Below are 22,269 nucleotides of genomic sequence, written 5' to 3'. Positions count from 1 at the left end.
GAAGAATTTTTACAAAGCCAACCAGTATGACTTATTGGAAGACAAAAGCAAGAAAGTCCGAGAGTTTAAGGAAGGTGGAAAGTCAATTAAATTTGACATGTTTTCTGGTTATAGAGATGCTTCGAAGGCCTTGTCTTTTGTACAACAGTTTGACATCGCTTTCGTGAGAGGGCGTTACTCAGAGCACTCTAAGATTCGGAGAGTTGCCTCCTACTTCAAGGGGAATGCTCGAACTTGGTGGTTCACGCTTGTATTAAACAAGACTGCGCCAGTTAAATGGTTGAAATTCAAGAGGCTTTTTATTTCTTCTTGGCTGACTCGAGAGTACGAATGTGATATACGAACTGCTTGGAACCATCTTCGGATGGCGAAGAAGGATACAATGGACGCTTGTTGCGAGAGATTCTGGAGCTCTTTTCTACCCGTCTCTTCATTTAAGATCTCGTTCAAGGAACAGATTGAGCGGTTTACCTTGGGTCTTTCTACAGATATCCGAGATCACTGCTTGGAACAGAAGTCAGCTTCCATTCAGGAGTTGATGAGTCATGCGAAACGGGGTTTTGCTATTCACTCTGGCAGTCTGACCTACCTCATAGATGAGATCATGACACAAAGAGTCGAATAGACTTTGAAAATGAAAGCAGAAAGAGAAAGAGCAACCCAGAATAGAAAGATAAGGACGCACGACCCAAGCTTACTCCTCAAGAGAGGGCTCTCTACACAACTTTGTTTCACTTGGAATTGGCGGCTCAATTTGGAATTACGCTTGACAGGTTGAGGCTACATGCGGAGGTAGTTCGAGTGGCACCCGGATGGGATCTTGCCATTACACCGAGCATTGGAAAATTTCGTTTGCAATGACAGGGGTGTTTAGGACACGCAGAGTTTTACGTAATTGCCTTGGAAGGTTGTGACGTTCTACTCGAAATCCCTTGGTACCACAATAACAACGCCGTGGTTGACTATCGGACCGAGAAAGCGACTTTGACAAATGAAGGGCTTAGAGATTGTACTTGATGAGCTTCAGTTTCTTTACTTATTTTTTGGGAGAGAACTGAACGATGGATAAAGGTCGAATATGTTTTCACCTGAACAAAAGAACGCCAAGATTTTCTCCACACTCATGCCGATTGCTTTTCAGAGGGGCCTGCCAGGTGAGTTACCATCCGTTCGTCCTGAAGATCATACTATTGATCTGATACTTGGAAGCACACCACCGAACCGGCCACCTCACCGTGTGAGCCGAGCCCAGAACGAAGAGATTGAACCAAGTGAAAGACCTCTTGGAAAAGGGTCTTGTCGAGCCTAGTACTTCACCGTATTGCTCTCCAGTGTTGTTGGATTTGAAGAAAGACGGATCTTGGAGAATGTGCATCGATTATAGAGCTCTCAACAAAATCACCATCAAGAACAAATTTCCGATTCCTAGGATCGATGATATACTTGACAGATTACAGGGAGCCTCGTGTTTTAGCAGGATTGATTTGAAGAGTGGATATTATCAGATCCGAATGGCACCGGATGATTGACATGATTTTTTTTCGAGAGTACAGGCTATGTGTTGGCACTTTCTTTGACGATATCATTGTTTTCTCCAAGAATGAGGCACAACATAGAGATCATCTGCGTCAGGTCTTTCAGGCATTACGAGATCACAAGTTAGTGATTAATGCAAAGAAAAGTGAAATTTTCCTACCAAAGATACACTTTTTGGGACACATTGTGTTTGCAGCAGGTGTGCAGATGGATCCGACTAAGATAAAGACTATCCGTGATTGGCCCGATTTGAAAAATGTCTAGGGAGTTCAAAGCTTCTTGGGACTGTGTTCGAACTACAGGCGGTTCATTCAAAAGTTTGCAGAGGTTACTTCCCCTTTGCATATCTTGACCCAGAAAGGAGTCCCTTTCTCGTGGGGACCCACAGAGGTGATTGCCTTTCAGACTTTGAAAGAGAAATGGACTATAGGACCAGTTTTGTCTTTGCCGGACTTGCAGAAGTCGTTTGAAGTATATTGTGATACTTGTGGTCGTAGTCTGGATGCGGTCTTAATGCAAGAACGCCAATGTCATTGTCTACGAGAGGCGATTGTTCTCAATGCCAAAATTGAGAGCACAGATTTGTGAGAAAGAGCTTTTGGTGGCTATCCATTCTCTTATTCAGTGGCGACATTACCTACTCGGAGCCGATTTTACGGTTTTCACAGATGATGGGAGTTTACGCTACTTCTTGTCACAGAAGCAGCTATCGGAAAAAGCAGATGCGGTGGACAAAACTTCTTGTCACGGTTTATTTCCAGATTGTCCATGTGCAGGGACAGAAGAAATTGTCCATCTCCCGAAAGCCGTTGGTTCTGGGTATTTCCGCGATACATCATAGAAACTTCGAGGATATGGTCGGTCAGTACGCCATTGAACATATTTTGCAGATGTATTCAATTGAATACAGAAAGGGGAGATAGTAGCGGATTATTCCATTCGGGATGGCTACTTGATGACGAAAACCATGTCGTGCGTTACACAGCCGTTGAGGGAAAAGGTTCTAACCGAATGTCACTGTCTGCCTTTTACAATTCACCGCGGCATTGCTACCACCTTGAAAGGGGCGGAGAGATACGTCTCTTGGTCGAGACTCAAGAAGGATGTGGACGAGTTTGTGTGTAGTTGCTTGGTATGGCAGAATGTCAAGTTTGACTGGCATAAAGCACAGGGATTGTTTTACCCATAGCCACCCACCCTGGGAAAGTATTGCAATGGATTTCATCTCCCGAGAACACAACGTGGGCACGATTGTTTATTGCCTAGGTCTTCAGATTACATGGCATACCTGAGACAATTGTCTTCGACGAGACCCCAGGTTCACGAGTTTGTTTCGGACGGCTATTTGGGAGAACATAGGTACGCGGTTGCAATTCTCGTTCCACCTGCAGACTGACGGGCAATCAGAGATTACTAATTCATTGGTATTGGATTTGTTGAAGTCTTCTTGGTTGGATCGGAGGACTACTTGGGAAAGGTTTTTACCTTTGGTGGAATATGCCTACAGAAACACGTTTGACTCTTTGATGGGGAAGATGCCATTTGAGATTTTGAATTTACAACGAAGGTTCTACCCTTCCTTAGCGCGAAAGATAAGATTTTTCTTTGAAGCCGACCAGTTCACAAGGGACTTGGTTCGGAAGACTTTACAGAAATTTCAGGAAAGATAGAAAAAGGCAGACAATCATCATGACAGTGGTATAAGAAGTTTGACACTTTTATGCTGTCTCTTAAGGCTTTAAACGCAGCCATGCAGATCATTGTTTGTATACGAAAAGGGATGAAGATGGTAGTCCCATCATACTTGTTCTCTATGTTGATGACATGTTGCTTGCCAGGAAACATAAGACTATTCTTGATGCTCTGAAACGTAAGCTAAATTCAGCATTTGCTATGAAGGATTTGGGTGATGCAGAGCATATTTTGGGCATGCGTATTAAAAGAGATAAAAAGCTGAAATTGCTGTTTTTATCTCAAGAAAGATACATTGCAAAAGTACTTGATAGATTTAATATGGCTGATGCTAAGTCACTTGGGGTACCTTTACCACCATACACTAAGCTTAGCAAAGCAGATTGCCCAAAGGATGAGGTGGCATTGAAAGCAATGAAGGGAATCCCTTATGCATCAACTTTGTTTCTGTTATGTATGCTATAGTTGCCACTCGTCCCGACATTGCTTATGTAGTGGGAGGAGTTAATCGATACATGTCGAATCCTGGCAAAGCGCATTGGGAAGCTGTCAAATGCATTATGAGATATTCTCCCCAAGCGAAGCCAGATGAGCTACAAGAGCACCCAACTACCATTCCCCCCCGGGGGGGTCAACTTCATTTAAAAGGGGTTGGGAAATGCATAATGGGAGACATTACCAGCCTCAGCGGACGCCACCTGTGAGCCGACGCCCTTCCAAGCGGGTATGGCATTTCCTAGGGGAAAACTGTCGGGTTTCAAAGGCAGTTTAGTGAGGTGAGCGATAAGTTACCTGGAGGAGGCAACTCCAAAGGGAAGACCGAAGCAAGTCCCGCAGTACCTGGGCCTCTGAACAGAGGTACTTGGTTGTTGTCACGCCCACCGAAATGGGTCTCTCAAGGGAAAAGTCATCGCCCTACGAGTGTAGATAATTCTGGCCTTCCGAGTCCAGAGGAAACTAGTGACAAAAGCGTCTGCCTTCGGTTTCTTGGTGTTGCTAATTGGACTATTTCTTATTTTTAATGATTAATTTCTTTTTATGAAATTAGGATATTTTAATGTGTACACTAAGAACTGTTAAAAGATTGTAGCTACAGGAAATGCCATTAGGAACGTACAACTCTGATGTGTCATTTGATGGGTGACGGTAAACATCGCGAAGGAGTTTCCGTAAGTTCGGTGGAAAGGGCCGGGTTACGGGTGCCCTTGATGTGTCACATGATGGGTGACGGGTGCATCAGAAAGGGGGCATTCCGTAGGCTAAGGAGGAACAAGAATAAAGATGGGTTCAATGAAGCTTTTTAGGAAAAGCAGGGACAGTCGCGGGAGGACAGATGTTTTCCCGCGAGGAGTCTGTGTCTGCATTGCATCTGTGTCGTGTCTTGCACCCGGGGACGCCTGGAATGTGTCCTTGTAGCATTGTTTTCACTAACTGAATGAGTTTTTAAAGTTTGACCAGGTTCACACTTTATTTTATAAAGTGACCGGCCCCTTTATTAATAAAATAAAGCAAGCAGGGCTCTTATAAAAAAAGCCGGCGCTAATAGCTATGCAGGGGGCTGAATTGCGATCTCTCTCTCTCTCTCTCTCTCTCTCTCTCTCTCTCCTCTTTCTAAAAAATGCGATTTTCTCTCTCCTCTCTCTAGGAGCGCCAAGTTCTGCTTTTGGACCCCTATTCCGCCGGGTGTCGGACCCTATAAAAGGGTAGCCAACTATTCAGTTTGGGAGAGCCGGAAGCAGCAGAAAAGCACCAACGCTAGGGTTTTGAAGCAGAGTCTGGCGACGGAAACTGCAAGTATTCACGTGACGACTAAGTACGGAGGTCGATTCTCCGAGCAAGAGGCGACAGGTATAAGGTGTTGATACGCTTTGAAAATTGTTGCTTTGTGTGGTTTGTTTTGTAGGAATCTCCCGTCTTACGGAAAGGCCCCTTAAGGGAAGTACGGCTTCACGCCTAAGTCCCTTACGGGAAAGCACGACCTTCGTGTCTAAGATTACAGAACTGAGGGGTTTCCTCGGGTTCTCGTGCTTGTATAAGAATTCTCCCTGAATAAAAGAACACTCTTTACGGGGGGGGGGGACCAACCCATCTTCTGGTCCCCAATACTGTGTCGATCTTCTCCCTTCTCTCATGTTTGCAAAGAATTATAATTTTCAGATTTTCTAAGTGCTCGTGTACGCTCCCGTTTTGTGACAGTGGTATCAGAGCTCGGACTCCTCTCTTTCTCTGCAAAGAAGGACGATTCCGGGAAGAACGGGAAGAACCATGTCGAGCCAAGGGAGAAGCGTTGAAGAGGAGCTTCAACAAGTGCAAGCTCAGCTTGCGGAGTTGCAACAAATCTTACTGTTGCCAGACGTCCAAAAGCTTTTGGGCAGAATGAAGAAAACGAATGGAACTGATGCAACCAAGCATCCAGACAACACTGTTGGCGTGAGACCACAGGAGGCAAGAGAAGAAGAACGTGCCGAGGTGCACAAAGGATCTTCGGATCGGAATGAACAGCCTACTTCAAGGAAAGGCGAGGAAAAAGCGCTCTCTTTGCTAGACGAGAGCAAGGACATCTCTATCTCATCTCCATCTTACTCTCCTTATTATACTTCTACTTCTCGATCATCTCGTTAGAAGAAGGAAGCAGCTACTACTGCCACTACCCTACATCAACCTAAAGATAAGCCTCGATTCAAGAAGCAAGGTCGCAAGTCTCAACATCGCATGAGAGTCTTCAAATAAGGCGACAAGGACATCAAGTTCGAAACCTAGAACGGACGGAGAGACATCTCCAAAGCACTGTCCTTCATCAGACAGTTTGAAGTTGCCTTTACCAATGGGCACTTCACAGAAAAATCCAAATTACGCCATGTGGGGATGCACCTCAAGGAAACGGCAAGTAATTGGTGGTTAGCCAAGATTCTGGAAGGTTCTCAGGCCAGAACTTGGGAGAGCTTCAAATCTGAATTTTATGAACAATTTCTTCCACCTGACTTCGAGCAGGACATACGGAAGGAATGGGACTGGCTTGCCCAGAAGGAAGATGAACGAGTAACGACTTATGTGGACAAGTATTGGTCGGTTCTTCTGAAGGTCACTCCCTTCATGAAGATCGCCGACGAGGAAAAGAAAAGAAAGTTCGAAGCGGGTCTCCAACCGCAGCTTCGAAAGAGTATGAAGGTGTATCCGCATGATACTCTTCAAAGGATGATAGAGTCAGCAATCATTGCTGAGGATTTGCACTCAATTGGGACACCCAGAAAGATGGAGCATAGCACTTACCGTGCAAGACAAAGAGGGGTCTACGATGACCATGGGAGCCAAGGAAGACAACGTCCTCCATCTAGAGACGATGATCATTCTAAGAAGCCAGAGGGCACTGGCAAGCGAACTAAGTATCTTTCTCCTACTCAACTTCAAGCTTTCATAGAGGAAGGAAGATGCTTCTACTGTGGCGAGAAAGGACATATGAAACCGGATTGCCCGCTAAAGCAGCAACAGCAAGAACAAGCCTCTACGAGGCAAGAAAAAGCAAGGAAGGAACCCGCACCGCCAAGCTCGAACTCAATTCCAGATGCTCAAGGAAACACAGAATCTGAGAAAGGGAAGCGCCAACTTCTGAAGGGCTGGGGGTCTTTGAACAACTAGTGAGTATTGATTCTTTATGATCCAGGATCCACGGATAACTTCATCTCCCTAGATACTACGGAACGTTTGTGCCTCACACCGGCTCAGCTTGGCACATCGGCTACATCCGGATTGGCATTCGAGGGGTTGACAACCAATGCAACTCCCATGCAAGGACAACTCAATCTTCGGATTGGCGAGTACAAGGACCGCGAATCATTTTTGATGGCATCCATCGAGGGATGTGATATCATCTTAGGTATGCCATGGCACTTTCACATGACACCTATTTTCGATTATGTGGAAAAGACCCTCACTTTTGATCATGGGGGTAAGAAAATAAAGATTCAAGCTGATGCAAGAGATTGGCAGTTCCCAATTGTAAGCCAGATCTCCATTAAGAAAGAAATGAAGAAGTGTGTTTCTGCTTACTTGATTTTTGCAAAGGATAAAACTAGTAGGGACTCTCTCTCTAGTCTGGAAATTAAGCGTCTTCAATTTATTGAAAAGTACGCGGATTGTTTCACGGAGACACTTCCTGATGAACTCCCTCCGGTACGCCCAGAAGATCACCGCATAGATCTCATACCGGGTAGCTCGCCTCCCAATCAACCCCCTTATCGGGTGAGTCTTGCTCAGCAAGAGGAAATTTTGAAACAAGTCAACGAGCTTCTAGAGAAAGGGTTAGTACGGCCAAGTGCTTCACCCTACTGCTCTCCAATTCTACTGGTGCAGAAGAAAGATGGCACGTTTCGAATGTGCATAGACTATCGGTCTTTAAACAAGATCACGATCAAGAATCGCTTTCCGATCCCTCGGATTGATGATATACTTGATAAGTTGCAGGGTGCAAGTGTCTTTAGTCGCATAGACTTAAAGAGTGGGTATCATTAGATACGGATCGCCCCTGAGGATGTCCATAAGACTGCTTTCCGCACGACCTTTGGACTATATGAATTTTTGGTAATGCCTTTCGGCTTGACCAATGCTCCTGCGACGTTCAATCGCATGATGGACCGCATTTTCAGCCCGTATCGAGCTTTTACGGGAGTATTCTTTGACGACATACTCATCTTCTCTAAGTCAGAAGAGGAACATCGGAAGCATGAGTTGCATGTGAATGCAAAGAAGAGCGAGTTCTTTCTCTCTGAGATACACTATCTCGGCCATATAGTCTCTCACAATCAAGTGAGTATGGATCCTGCCAAGATCCGAGTGGTCGAAGATTGGCCTATTCCCACTACGGTACATGATGTACGTAGCTTTCTAGGATTATGTTCATATTATCGAAGGTTTGTCCGAGGATTTGCTCATGTAGCAGGACCACTTCATGATTTGACAAAGAAGAAGATTCCTTTCAGATGGGGATCGAGACAACAAGGAGCTTTTGATCGGCTCAAGTACTTGCTAAGCCATGGACCTATTTTGATAGTGCCCGACTTAAGGAAACCATTTGAGGTTCACTGCGATGCCTCAGGCGATTGCATCGGAGCAGTGTTAAACCAAGAAGGCCATGCAGTGGCATACGAAAGCAGACGGCTTAAGGATGCAGAGTTGCATGCATCAATCTACGAAAAGGAACTCTCGACTGTGATTCACACCTTATCCAATTGGAAGCACTATCTTCTAGGAGCGGATTTTGTGATCAAGACTGATCACCAGAGTTTGCGGTATTTTCTTACGCAAAGGAAACTATCTGAGAAGCAGATGAGATGGGCAAACTTTTTGTCTATGTTTCACTTCCAGATCCTTCACACGGCTGGGAGTAAGAATGTAGTCGCAGACGCACTGTCTAGGCGGCCAAGGGTGAACGCTATCACCTCGGTGTATCACCAAGAATTAGAAGCACTACCGGATTTATATCCGAATGATCCAGACTTCTCCACCATTTGGGGAAAGCTACATCGTGGAGAGAATGAGTTTCCCTATTCCATTCGGGACGGTTATCTCTACCACCATCAGGCTATATGTGTGGTGGAACCATTAAGAAAGAAGATCATGGATGAAGCACACGCTTCGCCTTATGCGGGTCATTGGGGTATTCTCCCTACGACCTTAGCAATGGAAAGATATTTCTTTTGGCCTAGCCTTAAAGCAGACATTGATAAGTATGTCAGGGAATGTTTGGTTTGCCAAAAAGTGAAGTATGATCGGCATAAGACGCCTGGGTTGCTACAACCTTTGCCTGTGCCTAATGAACCTTGGGAAAGTATTGCCATGGACTTCATCATGGACCTCCCTAGAACTCAGACTGGAAATGACGCGATCTGGACCATTGTGGACAGGTTTAGCAAGCAAGCACACTTTATACCAGTCAAGAAAACGATAAAAGCAGATCATATGGCTAGGGTCTTTCTGGCACAGATCTTTAAGCATCATGGAGTGCCTAATTCTATTGTGAGTGATCGAGATCCTCGCATGACAGGAAATTTTTGGTGTGCCTTGATGGATAATCTTGGTACGAAGCTGAATTTTTCATCTGCCTACCATCTTCAAACGGACGGGCAAAGTGAGATAGCCAATTCCACAGTATTTGATATGTTAAAAGGTTATGTGTGAGACCGGCAATCTGACTGGGAGAAATATTTGCCTCTTGTCGAGTATGCGTATAACAATACCATACACTCATCGACAGGGAAAGCACCTTTTGAGATTCTATATGGTAAGCCTTTGCTTCCACCCATCCTTTTAACTAAGGATAAGATCTTTGCAGCAGATGAATTTGTCCGAGACTTGGACGTAGCCTACGGGCAAGTTAGGAGAGCTATTCTACGCTCTCAAGAAAAGCATAAGAAAGCTGCAGACAAGCACAGGAGGAATCTCGACTTAACGGTCGGGCAGTTAGTCTTACTGAAGTTTGAGAAAGCAAGACTTAAGAAACAAGCGTCTCATAAGGGAAAGGTGGTAAAACTTTCTACCCGTTATTATGGACCGTTTAAGATCACTGAGCAAGTGAATTATGTTACATTCTGATTAGAGCTACCGCCTAATTGGAGGATCCACAATGCTTTCCATGTCAGTTTACTCCGGCCGTATGTGGGACCGCCTCCGAGTCAGCCAAGTGTTGAGGAACCTCCTGAGGTTGAGGAAACAGAAGAAATACTCCAACCGGAGCAGATTGTAAGTCATCAGGAGCGGCCCCTTAAGTCCGGAAAGATAACACGGAAGTATTTGGTTAAGTTCAAGAATTATTCGAACTTAGATGCTCAGTGGATGACTCAGGAGGAATTAGCAGCTTATCCCGAGATATTGGAGGTATATGTCCAAGCACTACAATTGAGGTCAACTGTTTAGAAGCCAGAGGGATGTTGCTAATTGGACTATTTCTTATTTTTAATGATTAATTTCTTTTTATGAAATTAGGATATTTTAATGTTTACACTAAGAACTATTAAAAGATTGTAGCTACAGGATATGCCATCAGGAACGGACAACTCTGATGTGTCATTTGATGGGTGACGGTAAACATCGCGAAGGAGTTTCCGTAAGTTCGGTGGAAAGGGCCGGGTTACGGGTGCCCCTGATGCGTCACATGATGGGTGACGGGTGCATCAGAAAGGGGGCATTCCGTAGGCTAAGGAGGAAATCCGAATTGAGTAAGAAAATACGCGTAGAACGCAAGCACAAGAATAAAGATGTGTTCAATGAAGCTTTTTACGAAAAGCAGGAACAATCGCGGGAGGACAGATGTTTTCGCGCGAGGAGTCTGTGTCTGCATTGCATCTGTGTCGTGTCCTGCACCCGGGGACGCCTGGAATGTGTCCGTGTAGCATTGTTTTCACTAGCTGAGTGAGTTTTTAAAGTTTGAACAGGTTCACACTTTATTTTATAAAGTGACCGGTCACTTTTAAGTGACCGGCCCCTTAATTAATAAAATAAAGCAAGCAAGGCTCTTATAAAAAAAGCCAGCGCTAATAGCTATGCAGGGGGCTGAATTGCGATCTCTCTCTCTCCTCTTTCTAAAAAACGCAATTTTCTCTCTCCTCTCTCTAGGAGTGCCAAGTTCTGCTTTTGGACCCCTAGTCCTGCCGGGTGTCAGACCCTATAAAAGGGTAGCCAGCGTTTCAGTTTGCAAGAGCCGGAAGCAGCAGAAAAGCACTAGCGCTAGGATTCTGGAGCAGAGACTGGCGACAGAATTTGCAAGTGTTCGCGTGATGACTGAGTACGGAGCTCGATTCTCCGAGCAAGAAGCGACAGGTATAAGGTGTTGATACGCTTTGAGAATTGTTGCTTTGTGTTGTTTGTTTTGCAGGAATCTCCCGTCTTACAGGAAGGCCCTTTATGAGAAGTACGGCTTCACGTCTAAGTCCCTTACGGGAAAGTACGGCTTCACGCCTAAGTCCCTTACGGGAAAGCACGGCTTCGCGCCTAAGTCCCTTACGGGAAGGAACGGCCTTGTGCCCAAGCCCTTTACGGGAAAGCACGACCTTCGGGTCTAAGATTACAGAACGGAGGGGTTTCCTTGGGTTCTCGTGCTTGTATAAGAATTCTCCCTGAATAAAAGAATACTCTTTACGGGGGGGGGGGGGGGGGGGGGGGACCAACCCATCTTCTGGTCCCCAATACTGTGTCGATCTTCTCCCGTCTCTCATGTTTGCAAAGAATTATAATTTTCAGATTTTGTAAGTGCTCGTGTACGCTCCCGTTTTGTGACACCCGGGGCATAGTCCTGGTCGTTCTTCTTGTCCACTTTTATGGTGGATAAGGGGAGCGGTCGGGCTTGCCCCGCCCGACTCCGAAAACTCCGAAAACAAAACAAAAAAGATATTTGAAAGGTACACAATCAAAGTGTATCTGTTATGGCAAAAGTGACTTAAAGTTTCAGGGATATTGTGATGCAGACATGGCAGGTGACATGGATACTAGGAAATCTATCAGTGGATATGTATTTGCCATTGCTGGTGGTGCAGTCTCTTGGTGTTCTAGGTTACAGAAAATTGTGGCATTGAGTACTACTGAGGCTGAATATATTTCAGCCACAAAGGCTTCAAAAGAGGCCATTTGGTTGGGTAGACTTGCAAAAGAACTTGGCATGCTTGCTCAGACACCCGTGTTGGGTTGTGATAGCCAGAGTGCTGTCTATTTAGCCAAAAATGCCATGTTCCATGCGCGTACCAAACACATAGATGTGCGGTACCACTTCATACGACAGGTATTGGAGGATGGTCTAGTCACCTTGACTAAGATCCATACACATGTCAACCCTGCAGATGTTCTCACCAAGAGTCTTGCTAAGGCTCAACATGAGCATTGCATACAGCTGGTGGGAGTTGGTTAACTTAAAGGCGTCATTTATGCCTTTAAGTGGGAGGTTGTTGGGTTAAAGGCCTAAATAACCCCTTTTTGTACATTTTTATACTTTGTCCAGGTTCATATTGAACCTGTACACATTTTTTTAAAGTCACTTGTAATAAAAGTGGGAAAACCCAAAACTCACTTATCGAGTTTTTCCCAAAAAACGTGAGCTCTCTCTCTCCCTGCTTTGATCCCTAGCGCTTCCTCTCTGCTGCACTCCGCCTCCTGCTTCTTTCCCCAATCCTGCACTACACTGCGGCGCGCACATAGTTGCCAAGAAACGCGTTTCTTCACTTATGAAACCTACGAAACGTTTCAGAAACGTTTCCGTATGAGTTTGGACGTTTCAAAGGAAAAGTCAAGGCTCGTAAGTTTTCGCACTTCAGGCTGTAGGGTTGATTTTTTTATGTCATGAAATCCTCAATGTCATGAATGTAGCTTCTGTCTTGCTTCTAATGATGAAAGTTAGTTATATTCTCCCTCTTTTTCATGTCTAAGATCTCAGCTTATACCACTTAAACTTACGTACATTCTTTAGTTTGCACGAAACTTCTGTTTTGGCGTTTCTTTCTCGGACGAAACCCTTTCGAAACTTTTGAAACTCGTTTCAAACGAAACGTTTCGAAACTCAGTGGCAACTATGGGCGCGCACCTACCGGTACCTTCTGCTTCGCGCTTTCAAGAGCAGCCCCCTCTCTTCGCTCCACACTGGAGGCAGCAGAGAAGGAGAGCCAAACTTCTCTCTCTCTCTCTCTCTCTCTCTCTCTCTCTCTCTCTCTCTCTCCGCTTCGCACAGAGAACATTACAGAGAGAGTTTTAACTGCATGCTGAATTTTAATATAAAATCAACAATTCAATAAGAAAGTCACTAATTTTTGTCAAAATGAGTAAATTTAATGAAAAACTTGCACTTGCCAGCTTTTCCGCCCGCTAAATTGCTAAAGTTTATCAAACATCGACAAAACACACATAAAATTTCACATGCACCCACACTTATGAGAAGAAAAACGATTAATTAAATAACCATTTATAAAAAATTGCATGAAACAAGTATTATCAAACTCGAACCAGTCTAAAGGTGTGCACACAGTCCTTCGTGTAGCCAAGCCGGCTCTGATACCATGAAACGAACACAAGGAGGGGATCTCCCGGCTACATGGACCGCCTACAGACACGCGTCGGACGAACCACCCGACCATAGCCACCATCCGGTAGCTGCCCCGTGCTGGGGCCAGCGTCCGAGGACCAGGCATGCACTTGTAAGACCGAGCGTCCCATACCACCCGGCCTCACCTCCTCGAGGTGACCTCGCGCACTCCTAGCCTCGTGGGCTAACCACTGACACTCTACCAGTGGGGGTCGATAACTGCAAATGAGGCCTTGGCCTCCCTTTTATAATAATGGCTGGCCACACTGGTCTGGTTCACACTACGTCCGCCTGGACATTGGACGCCCATCCCGACGGCGTCTGGGCTAGATCCCCTCTCGCGTGAGCGGGACATAACACCCCCCCTCGGCATTTTACCACGTGGAGATAAAGAGCGGAGTCTCATAACTTGTACCTTTCTGGAGTAGTCTAAAGAAATACCAAAAGGGATGCCAAGGTTTGGGGCTAGTGCCGTTTGCGAGTGGAACTCTGCCACTGTGTCTCTCTCATGTGGATTCTTACTCTTTCTCTATAGTGTAGTTGTTTTGAAGTGCTAAAAGTCTGTTCCAGTTTGTTCTTTCGAGTTGGCACGTGGCGCCCTCCCCTATGAGTGGTATCGGAGCTTCAGTCGTTTGCCGTTCTGATGAGCAGATTGGGCCTTCATTAACTTACAAGTGCGAGTTATGGACTTCGAGGAAGAAGAAACGACAACAGAAAGCGGAGATGGAGGAGTTCGATTTTCCCCTTAAAAGCACAAAAAACATGCTTTTTGATGCTTTTTTGTGTTGCAAAGGTCTCTAAAAATATCTTCAACAATCGAAAATTTGGATATGCAACAGAAAACAAAGTCGATCTTGTGGACGATCCCTACGCATTGACGCGAACAAATTTGTTATTTTGACAATTTTGTAAAATTAGGGTTTTGAGGAACGACTTAGGGTATGGACCAAACTTATGTTATGGGTGCTTTTTGCAGGCCATAGGTAGCAGCTTGTAGGATGGAAGAACATGGAGTTTCAAGCATGGGAGATGGAAAACCCATGAGAAGAACCAATTTTGATTAGGATTCTCAACTTTGTTTGAGAATACTGTTTGGAATTTGTTTAAAATGGAATTTTAAACTTGCCTTGGCGCTGATTGAGAATTGCTTGATTCTGGTTTTGATGCTAGTTTCAATCAGATTCTTGCATGTAAATAACTCATGGCTCAGGAATTGTTCTAGGAGGAGCATTCAATAGAAAACTGTGATTTGAATAGCTCATGGCTCAAGTCTTGAGCTTGGGAAAAGTATTCACGTGGATGTGTAATTAAGAAAACCTCTAAACGACGTAGGTTGCGATTTGGGGAGCGTTTAGTTGTAAATGGAACCTTTGAACGATGCTAGCTACGGTCTGGGGAGCGTTTGGTTGGATCAGGCGTGTAAATCTCATGGCTTTGACCTAAATTTCTCATGGCTTGGCACCTCGGTACTCAAGTGTAAAGCTATGGGGGATACACACAAGAACCATTCATGGAGAAAAATGACATAGTAGAGCTTAATTATTGAAGATAAAATGACTACACGAGTGCCTCTTATATAGGGATAGGCTAGAGCTTTTTGCTTATGTCATGGATGAGGTGTGAGAGAGCTCAGCCCAAAAGGACAAATTCAAGTGGGGAACCCATATGCACCCTTTTAAGGGCTGTTTTGACCTATCCCTTGGCTTCGTATGCAATCAGAACATGTGTAGAAACACCCATGGACCATGTACCTATGCATGGGCCTCATTTGGGATATCAAAGCATGCATGGATGGCTAGGGAAAGGCTCCATATGGAGGTGCGAAACACGTCACATTCCAACAAACCTCTCCGTGTGTGTGTCATATGTAGCACTCAACAAATACAAATTGTCCTCCCAAGAATTTGAACAATAGGGTGTAGGAAATCAAAATATATCGTGGAGAATTTAACAATAGGAATAGATGCAATTGCCTTCCCTTGATAAGCGTATTCCATCAAGGTTTTGGCTATAAAATGTTGGTGCCTCAGATTATGTCATCGATGTAGCAAGTATTGGATCTTTATCGTTAGAGTCTTCAGATGCCATATTGATTTTGCCTTTGTTGTTGGTGTTTTCTACCTCGATCTCTGTCTTTGAATTTGTTGCTTGTGCTAGCTTCTTTGTCTTTATAGGAACAAAACATTGAAGAGTGTGTGTTCTTTCCACACATGTTGCGTGGGTTGACCTTGTAGCAAGTATTGGATCTTTATCGTTAGAGTCTTCAGATGCCATATTGATTTGTTGGTGTTTCTACCTCGATCTCTGTCTTTGAATTTGTTGTTTGTGCTAGCTTCTTTGTCTTTATAGGAACAAAACATTGAAGAGTGTGTGTTCTTTCCACATATGTTGCGTGGGTTGATCTTGTAGCAATCTTTTGACAAATGGTTATTTCTTCCATAGTGTTGACATCGCTTCTTTTTGCTACTTGTGATTGCGTATGCTCCATTAGAGGTTCCTTCAATGCTTTTGTCGCGCTTCTTGCCTTCTTTTTGTAGTGAATTTATGACACTTTCAAAACTTGATATGGGTTCTTTTTCTTTAGGAACAGTGACAATTTGGTTAATTTCTTCAGGAAGAGCTTTAGGTAGAATTGGTATTTTGTCTTCTTCGTCACCTCGTGCTTCTATGTAAACAAGCTATGTGCAAATACTCTTTAACCTATTGATGAGGCTAGAGAGATCTTATATAATTGCATTTTGAGTGAGATTTTAGAGTGTTTTGCTTTAGCACGAAACATATGTTCCAGTGCTTGCCAAGCATTGAGTGCGGTGGTGGCTTCATCCAAGTAGTGCACAAAGTTTATAATTGACTATTGTGAGAATTGCTCTGAAGTTGTGGTATGGATAGCGAGGTCGATTTGCTTAGATGAGAATATCCTTGAATTGAGGTGTAATACCTCCGTTGATGCTTTGACTTGGAGCTTGCCAGAGTGGATGCGCAGGAGAAGTTTCTGGAGAAGATTTTTCCTAAAAGCTTAGTTCAAGATCGAGCTTTGACCCAATGCTTCCAAGTTTGTCCAAGATGTGATACCCTTCTGGCAAATATTGGTATGCCTTCAAGTGGCCGAACCTTCCAGATTTGAGCCTTCTCCTTGATTAGTCTTCACCGAGATGTCCTCCAATGTTAACTTGATCTTCGCATGCTCTTGATGACAAAGCTCTAAATGAGTGCAAGGCTATGGCTAGGAGAAAAAAAAAGCTAATTATTCAGTGCTAATCTTATGCATAATCAATCCTGAACGAACTTATGAAGATAGTGGCCCATGGAGTGCCTTCAATAAGTGGATCAATAACTAATTAGAGATTAATCTAGGAGGAAGAGAAGGGAAATTGAATGACGATCAAAGCGTGTGCGCGCGCATGTGCACACACTAGGTCTAGCATAGAGAAGAGTAGGTTAGGATCAAGGGGTGACTAAGAGGTGCTAACAACCCTATAAGCTGTGATACCAATTGTAAAGCGATGGTAGATACCCATTCATGGAGAAAAATGACATAGTAGAGCTTAAAAATTGAAGATACAAAAATAGCTTTTTGCTTATGTCATGGATGAGGTGTGAGAGAGCTCAATGATCAGCCGCAAAGGAGAAATTCAAGTGGGAAACCCGTATGCACCCTTTTAGGGGCTGTTTTGACCTATCCCTTGGCTTCATATGCAATTAGAGCATGTGTAGAAACACCCATGGGCCATGTATCTATGCATGGGTATCATTTGGATAGCAAAGCATTCATAGATGGCTAGGGAAAGGCTCCATACGGAGGTGCGAAATTCAAGAGCTCCGATATGGAATGAGAAAACTGATTGACCCTCGGAATGACCCTTGGACAGATCATCAGATCTTTGAACTAACTTGATCGAGTTTTGCAGGTCTAATCGCGGACGATTACTTTTCAAGAGGGAGGTATTTCACAATATGGTGGTGTGGCCCTAACTAAAGATCAACCACTGAAGATAGCCAACTTACGGAACCTAGCCAAGGGACCTAAAACCCTTAAAGGGGTCAGGACTCTCCCGAAAATCCCAGAAAACAATTGAAGAGAGAGAGAGAGAGAGAGAGAGAGAGAGAGAGAGAGAGAGAGAGAGAGAGAGAGAGAGAGAGAGAGAGAGAGAGAGAGAGAGAGAGAGAGAGAGTTCCACTCCCAGAGGGCACTGGCCCCAAACCCTGGTGCGTCCGTGCCCCTATCAGCATTTCTTTATATTGCTCACAAGTTTTGGGACTTTGCTTTGCTTCTCCATGTGGTAGAATGCCAGAGGGAGAGCCCATACACGTATTCTAAGGCCCTTGGCCTATTCAAAAGCAGTTCCATGGAAAGCAATGTATCCAAAATCTTTAGGCCCAAATGCTGGCGCGCACTAGGCTGCAGCGCAAAACGCAGAAATTCGTACAGCCTGTCAGCCTATTTCTGGGACTCATCGTACAGTGTGCCACATCAGCAGATTTGCGTAAATTTGGAATGTCCTGCTGTATTCAAAGGGTTAGTCCACTCGGCTAAGCTTTTGTAAGTTGGGCAGGAAATCCTAACTTATAATTCTTTAGTTAAGGGTTTTAGGCCCCTTAGCAGGTTCCATAAGTTGGCTATCTTCAGTTAGGGCCACACCACCGGATTGTGACCAAAGGCAGACAAGGGGCAGCTGCAAAATCGAAAAAGTCCAGAGCGAGACCAATGTAGAGAGAGAGGTAGCAGATGTGAGACTGAGAGAGATATAATTCCAAAACGGTGGTTCTTCACTACTGATGAACCATTGTATGATACAGGTGTTTGTTATCTGCTCTAGGTGAATCGTTGTGAAGAACCTTACGTTGGACGTTGTGAAATGTTCAGATCATAGCTTGAGTGATGTATGAGGTAACATGTAATGGGTATAGCATAGGATGGTTGCTAGCATTGGCTCACTGGGTCTTTTTTCAATCAAAGGGTTTTGTATGGTTTTTATAGAGTTGTTATATTGATATGCTGGTTTGCTTCTGTGTTGGTTTGGAGGATTCGTTCTGTTAATCATTGCGTGCATTGATCAGGAACTTTGGGCTTGTTCTATTTGCTCAAATTTTTCTGCCGAGTATTTGTGCTACACATATTTTCGTAAATGCGTTGCACACGGTTTGTTCATTGTTTCAAGTGTTCATTAGAGATGGATGCATGTGGACAGGTATCTCAAATTCCATAAGCGCTGCTTGGCAGACAGAAAACGTGTGGGTGTTGGTCGCAGTGAGGTTAGTCTCTCGTCAGTTTTCAAATGTACAGATAGATGTAAAGGCTTGAATCTTTACTCTTGGGCATGTCTCAAGTTTTTCATTCTTTCTAGAGGTCATAATCTCAAATAATTAATGTAATTTTGGACTAGATGTTCTGGACCTTCTCTGTGCAAATGCTGGTTTTGCCTAGGATTTTCTGAACTTAATAGCTGACATTCTGTTTATTTAACTTGTCTAGGAGACAGCATTAGAGGTAAAGCTTGTTATTTAGTTACATGGGCTAAGAAATGTTGAAAGTAAATGTGGTCGCTATTCTTTGGTTGTATGTTTGAAGTCGTTGAGCCAGACAGTCTTTGTACAGTGCTTGGTGATCTGTTTTTGGAAGTTTATGTAAGCACACTAAATGTTTTTTTTCGGGGACTAGTACTGATCTTTCTCTCGTCAAGGGTATGGTCGATTGTTGTGTGCTATGTTTTGTATAATGTCTAAAACACTAGAGTACAGGAAAAGATAGAGATTTGGAAAAGAAGCTAGTGCAGGACAATAGGACCAAGGCTTATGTTCCATTAGTGAAGCTCCAGCCCAGATTCTAGTTCCTATGGCTGTTTAAAATGGCTGAGTATATGCTACCCCGTCATTGTCTTAGGGATTCAAACAAACAGACTAGCCATGTCCTGCTGCAAATGGACACAAATTTGAGTTGGTTGAGTCCATCAGAGATTCTTGTTACCTCGTTTGGCAGTGTATGGTTGCCTAGTTAAATCAGTTCTGATATTGGTATTGTCAAGCTTATGGTGCAGGTAACGAGCTAGCATACCTCCTTCCCTTGTCCTTTCACGTCTGTCACCTTCCCTTGTCTTTTCATGTGTTATGTACTAGGTATATTTGGTGTTACTTCTCCTTGGACTTTGAACACAATTTGTGTGCTTGAATGTGCTGTGGTCCAGAGAGGATTTTCTTTTTGAAGCTATCATTGTAACTGGGTGTCTATCATTGCTTGCGCAACAGCTACTTGTCTTTTTTCCTTTTAATCAGTTTTCAATGTAATTTATGGGTTTGTAGTTGGTTTCTGAACATTGATACCATTTGTTGTCTATGCCAATAATGGTTGTAGGTAATAAATGGTTTTGAAAAATACTGCTTTGAAGGGGTTACATGATCGGTTTCTCTTCCGTACAGGAAATGAACACGCTTTTCCGCTTCTGGTCTTACTTTTTGCGGTCACACTTCAACAGTTCTATGTACAAGGAGTTCCGGCGCTTAGCAGAAGAGGATGCAACTGCAAGCTACAATTATGGTTTAGAGTGCCTCTTCAGATTCTATAGGTCAGTTATAAGTTTATAATGGGATGGCTGGGGATTTCTGGGGATGCTCTTATTCTCATTGTTGTGGTTGCTGACCTCGCAGCTATGGTTTGGAGAAAAAATTCAAACAGAAGTTATACGATGATTTTGAACATCTAACGTTAGAGACATATAAAAAAGGAAATCTTTACGGCTTGGAAAAGTACTGGTAAGGCCCAAGGGCTGAGTCACATAGCGAGTTCTCGTTGTTCTCTTTTTCTAATGAATGCTCTATTGAAATTTTTGCAGGGCTTTTCACTTCTATCGAAAGCCAAATGATGTTAGGCCTTTGAAACACCCTGAGCTGGAGAAGCTGTTGGAAGAAGATTTCCGGTGCTTGGGAGATTTTCAACGAGCCAAAGAGAGAGAGGCTCTTTCAAAGAAGGACAATGCTAATACTGGAGTGTGTGGGGACCATGCTGAGCAGAGAGAGTTTGAAACGGGGTGTGCTTCTGCAACCACAGCACGGCCATCTTCACTCTCCATGAGCACTCTCTCCCCTGCTTCGGTGCCTGTGCCTTGAGAAGTTATTTGACCTCTATGGTTTGTACAAAGATTTCAATCTGTTCAATTGAAACTTACTGAAACGGACGGTGTATTTGGTATGGTGTCTTAAGGCTTGACACATGATGCACCCAGTCATCCAACATAACCTGCCTTTCTTGGCAACGGGACTCCATGCACAGCATGGATTCGGCCTCTTTTTAAGAGATTTTGCAGCCTGTGCAACGGAGGCCTTCATATTAGCAGAGGTTGTCTATACAAGCTAGGCATTGAGATAATATGCGAGTCTGTTCATCACGTCATGGACAACTTAGAGCTTGACTCCATGTACAGACGCTTTCAAGAGGACTTATTCGGTGTCCTGTTCAGCATTACATTAACATTTCCATCAAGCTGGCTACTTTGTGGAAGTGCATTGAAGAGTGGGCCACCTTCCTTGAGTTTCAATAACAGATTTGTAAATTCTTTAACATTCTGAATTTTCTATCATAATAAGCACAGTTTTGGTGTTTGACCTGTGTCAAATGTTCCTCTGTTTTTGTAAGTTTACACAATTTCGTTGGTAGCGGTCATAACAAATTAATAATCAGTGTATGTGAAAATCTAGTCGGCCAAATCTCCACCTCATTAAGATGCAAACGGGTAGCACTAGTAGGACTTTGCAAATTTGTTGGATTTTTGACCTATTTCCTTCGTTTTTATCAACAGTTTTTTCTTCCTCTATCCTCATCTGAAACTGGCCAATCTTAAGTTTCAAGGCTAAGCTGAGGTGAACCTCTCGCTCATTCCTGGCAATTGGTTTGGGGTGGTTCAAATGGTTCAAACAGTTCCTGGAAGCAGCTGTCTAGTTACATTAATGAACAGCTTTCTTGGTTGATGGTCTTGTCAGTTGGAATCTGCGAGATGATCATGGTGGGATTAGCCGTGAAAGTGGTTTTCGGTCCGTAGGCATGGCAGGGACCTAATTGTCTTGCACATGTAGCCCTGTTCTGGTGCGAGGATGGTAGGAAATGTTTTCATGGGTTGGAGCTCTTTTGGTCAGGCTCTGTGCCAATTAGGCTGTGCAAAAAGCAGCAAGTTGATGGGATCCTTTTGGTTAGAAGGGAGGGCATCATTCTGAAGAGGATGTATGTGCTTGAATATGAAGAACATGCTCAGATTGGCTCCGGTTCATATCTTTGCACAATTTGCATTTTTAAAACTGGAACATATTTTGAAATGGTCCGTCTCATACTCTATGGGTAATCTTTATTGAGAGAGCTTTCAAGTGGCTGAGGTCTGGAGTAGAAATTGTTGGTCGTACTATGAGTTGTGATGCGGGCTTTATTCAGAGGACCAACTTTAAAAAGGATCCTTGTTATGTAGGCTTGAGAATGGATGTGTCCACCGCCGCCGCCTTGAGTTAGTATATGCTCTTAGGGAGCAGGCATATACATAGTCAGCTACTTGTTACTTGCTGCTCAGCTCTCAGATAGCATGGCTGCGAGGGTGGGGGCGAGCCCCAATTGGAGGGAATCTCTGAAGGCATCTTGTGATGAATGCTTATATTTGTGGAAGAGCCACTAGTATGTATCATTGACATACCTAGATACAGGTTGGGGTTTGCACAAAAGATAAGGGCATTATATTTGTCAACCCTTAAAAACACCCTTTGGGAAGATAAGGTGTCAGCATTGCTTTGCAAATGCTTGAGCGCATTGTGTGATGCCAATGGGATTTGTGCCTAGTTTCACATATCGATATTGCATGGAAAATGCAATCATGGGGAGGGAAAAAGGAACGACCATTGGACACCATGATGGACTTCTCACAATGTCACATCCGGCAATACACTGGTTCAATGATTGATGTCCTTATGTTAACTTTTTCACTTGAACAACCACAAAATTTGGGAATGGGAAA

General features: G+C 43.9%; 1 protein-coding gene across 1 annotated transcript in view; it reads left to right on the top strand.

Moving 5' to 3' along the window:
* The window catches only part of LARP1A (LA RNA-binding protein), a 48,409-nt gene extending 27,530 nt beyond the window's left edge, over positions 1–20,879 (top strand). Inside the window, exons 11-14 of the mRNA XM_086506251.1 lie at positions 18,475–18,538; positions 19,700–19,845; positions 19,928–20,032; positions 20,113–20,879. Coding sequence (XP_086362377.1) covers positions 18,475–18,538; positions 19,700–19,845; positions 19,928–20,032; positions 20,113–20,386 — 589 coding nt within the window. The 3' untranslated portion in view covers positions 20,387–20,879. The remainder of the gene's footprint in view (positions 1–18,474; positions 18,539–19,699; positions 19,846–19,927; positions 20,033–20,112) is intronic.
* The last annotated feature ends 1,390 nt before the right edge of the window (positions 20,880–22,269 follow it).

This window comes from Adiantum capillus-veneris, chromosome 29 (genome assembly GCF_014529385.1).
Source record: "Adiantum capillus-veneris isolate H3 chromosome 29, ASM1452938v2, whole genome shotgun sequence".
Taxonomy (NCBI): domain Eukaryota; kingdom Viridiplantae; phylum Streptophyta; class Polypodiopsida; order Polypodiales; family Pteridaceae; genus Adiantum; species Adiantum capillus-veneris.
Note: the sequence above shows the minus strand (reverse complement) of the source record. Positions and strands in the feature narration are given on the sequence as shown.